The 2,867-nt window shown below is 50.2% G+C and overlaps 2 protein-coding genes across 2 annotated transcripts; both read right to left on the reverse strand.

The window, feature by feature from the left end:
- On the reverse strand, positions 1-1,571 carry BT62DRAFT_484412 (uncharacterized protein). Its single transcript, XM_043181124.1, has 2 exons — positions 1,199-1,571; positions 1-1,148 (listed from the first exon to the last, which is right to left on the reverse strand). The coding sequence occupies exons 1-2, from the start codon at positions 1,342-1,344 to the stop codon at positions 356-358; spliced, it is 939 nt and encodes a 312-aa protein (XP_043034845.1). The 5' UTR covers positions 1,345-1,571; the 3' UTR covers positions 1-355.
- On the reverse strand, positions 1,511-2,261 carry BT62DRAFT_937093 (uncharacterized protein). The gene has a single exon (XM_043187248.1). It carries the CDS (start codon positions 2,007-2,009, stop codon positions 1,800-1,802), a length of 210 nt encoding a protein of 69 aa, XP_043034846.1. The 5' UTR covers positions 2,010-2,261; the 3' UTR covers positions 1,511-1,799.
- Positions 2,262-2,867: the final 606 nt, after the last annotated feature.

Here is a 2,867-nt window from a genome sequence, read left to right on the forward strand (position 1 = left end):
GTATCAAGATTGGAACCCTTGTATCCCGCTGAACGGCTTGGAGGTCTGCCAGCATGATCTGTGAATTACTTTAAAGTGAACCCACCTTATACGCCTGGTCATCTCTGCACTGAATACCCGGCTTGACGCGCCACTGCAGTACTTCTTCTCTTACACCTTCCCAATCCGTACCCGGAACCCTCTCGAACGTCTGTCTGCGGCAATCTTCGGGCTGGTTCTCGATGTATTCGTTCCATGATAGCGCAGAATAATACATTACCAGTGGCGTCTCCTTCCTTCTCCACATTCCATGATCTTTACTCATAAGAACCCAACGCGGAAAGCGCGTGTTCTGAGACCCTGAAACCGAATCCTCTCACTCCTGATCATTCATCCCCGGTTTCCTCGTCAAGGACCATGCAAAGTCAATAAGGACCGGGGACCTGTCGGAGTCCCGCAGAAGAATATTGTCGATGTGTATATCGTTGTGCATCACACATTTCTCCGCTTTTATCGTGCGGACGGCGTCCATAACACGGTCAGCAAGCGCTTCTGCCTCCGGTCGAGGGATATCAACGCCAGGTTTGAGCGAGCCCATGCTCACACCTTGGATGTACTCGATGACGGTGCCGGAAACGTAATCCGTGATCGGGTGAAGAGGCTGGGAGGAGGAAATAGGGAGATGGACAAGACTGTAGAAACGGGGAATGAGACGACCCTGTAGTCGGCGCAACAGACGATATGCGTCCACCTCGATTTGATGTTCTTCCATTCTCAAAGTCCAAGTCTCTGTCTCCCACATCCAGTCCTCCCAGTCTCTGGTGCGGGGATACGCCGGGTTCTTCCAACCATCGACTAGTTCGAACCAGTTGGTGATCGTTCCGAGTTGTATGTTCCGCACGGCCGCTGGTAGATGCTCTTCAAGAGCTGGCGTCCACGGGAGTTCGCCATCCTCCATATTGAGCCTGTGATGATGGCCCAGTCTGCCGTCATTTAGCTTTAGTATGAATTGTTTGTTGTTGGAAACCTGCTGAATGAGAAGAACGACGGAGGATGTGAAAGGCTCCAGCCGTTTGACGATTTTAGCAACCAGAGGTCGAAATGTCGTGGAGTCTTGTTCCTGGAACTGCAGATGAATCTTTGACCCAGGGAGATACAAGTCGTTGCCGCTAACATAGATCATGAGAAAGTCGTAATAAGTTTTCTATTGTTGACATACTTTTGTGGCGAGCGAAGCTGCTTTGCCACTGCTGACAGTGTCAACCGCCGCCGGTCGTGGGTCGGTGAGCTTATAAGTGGGCTACCTATGAAAAACGGCCTCGAGAATACAGAAGATGGTCGGACTAAGGTCTGGAGTCGTTTCATATTGTCGTGCAAGTGGTTAGCCTAGGACAGATTTACCCAACAAAACCTCGAGCCGTATTATCTCCCTTCTAGTCTGATCCCTTCCTCTTAAAAGTTGATCGCAGACGAGGACATTTTGGTCGTCCGGATCGTTATCAGTTGTCGAGAACGAGCCCCTGGATGATATCGGTGATGAGATGAAGAGGAATAGAGTCGGGGGTAATATGAAGACGAACAACACCAAAAAGACGCGGGATCTATCGGCCTTGGAGTCCATGCAAAAGCCAATACGCAGCAAGTTCTGTGTCGTAGCTAGACACCTTCCCAAACAAAGTGCAGACCTCCCACATCCAATCTTCCTAAAGCTCAATGTCAGGCCGGTTGTCAAAATCCTGTATGAGCTGGAACCAGTTAGGCTTTACGCCTGCCTGAATATCACGGACGGCACATCGTAGGTGATCGTCGATGGTGGATGTTCATGGCATCGTCTCCGCGTCGTCGTCGTTGCTGCTGCGATAACCCAGCCTGCGATCGGCTAGCTTTAAAATGAACGGTTGGTTGTCGGAGAGCCGCTGAACTAGCAGGACAACGGAAGATGTGAAAGGCTCGAAGGGTTTGACCACCGTGGCAGATAGATCTTTGTACTCCGCAGATTCGAGAGCTTGGAATTCGAGATTGAGTGTCATCCCAGGTTGATACAGTTCATCGCCTCGGAAGACAAAGCTGAGTGTTGGGACTGTGACCTCTCTATCCATGTACATTCGTGGCAAATGGAACGCTTGATTTGCCACCGGTGACGATATCAATGTCGAATACGCGTAAATGGGGGTACAAGATAGTATGGCCTTGAGAATCCAGGGACCTGCCGAGCTAGAAACCGAAGTCGCAGCAAAAGGGTCATGTCGAAACGCATTCGGGATAGATACAAGTCATGGCCGCTAAAGCAATGGAAATAGCATGAACTTTTCCAACATCTTCAAGGGAACCACGAACTTTTGTATTGGCACAATAGAAATCCAAGGTTGTCCACGGTCCACGGTCGAAATATATTGTCCCTCCAAATCGCGTCAGATATCAGCCAACGCCAATCAAGAAGCTGGTGGCGCGCCATGTGAAGCAGCACCTGTTGTAGGACCTAGTCAGTCCTGGTCGCTCACTGCAAGAATGTAGTCGTAGTCGCGCACCGAAGAAGGCCACGTGGAGCGAGTAGGACCGCCTCCTCAGGCTCTCACCATTGCCACCACCATCTAAGAATTCTTCCTGACGGTCTCTCAAGCTGAGGCTGCTGCTGCCTCACTGTCTATTCCTTTCGTCAAAACTGTATGCAATCCCATGGAGAACATTGCTCCTCTCCGGCTGGCAGAAAAATGGGACAATGTAAGTGTGTTTCCAATATCTATATATCATTAAGGTTTGGACTATTACTCGGTAGAGTCCTTCGTTGAGTCCGAAAGAATAGATTAGCCTCTCACCGGTGCTGCCAGAGTCCTCTCGCACAAACTACAAGGCATCAATCGCGTCCTACTCACCATCGAGTACGTTCT

Source organism: Guyanagaster necrorhizus (genome assembly GCF_019112545.1).
Source record: "Guyanagaster necrorhizus MCA 3950 unplaced genomic scaffold BT62scaffold_38, whole genome shotgun sequence".
NCBI lineage: Eukaryota > Fungi > Basidiomycota > Agaricomycetes > Agaricales > Physalacriaceae > Guyanagaster > Guyanagaster necrorhizus.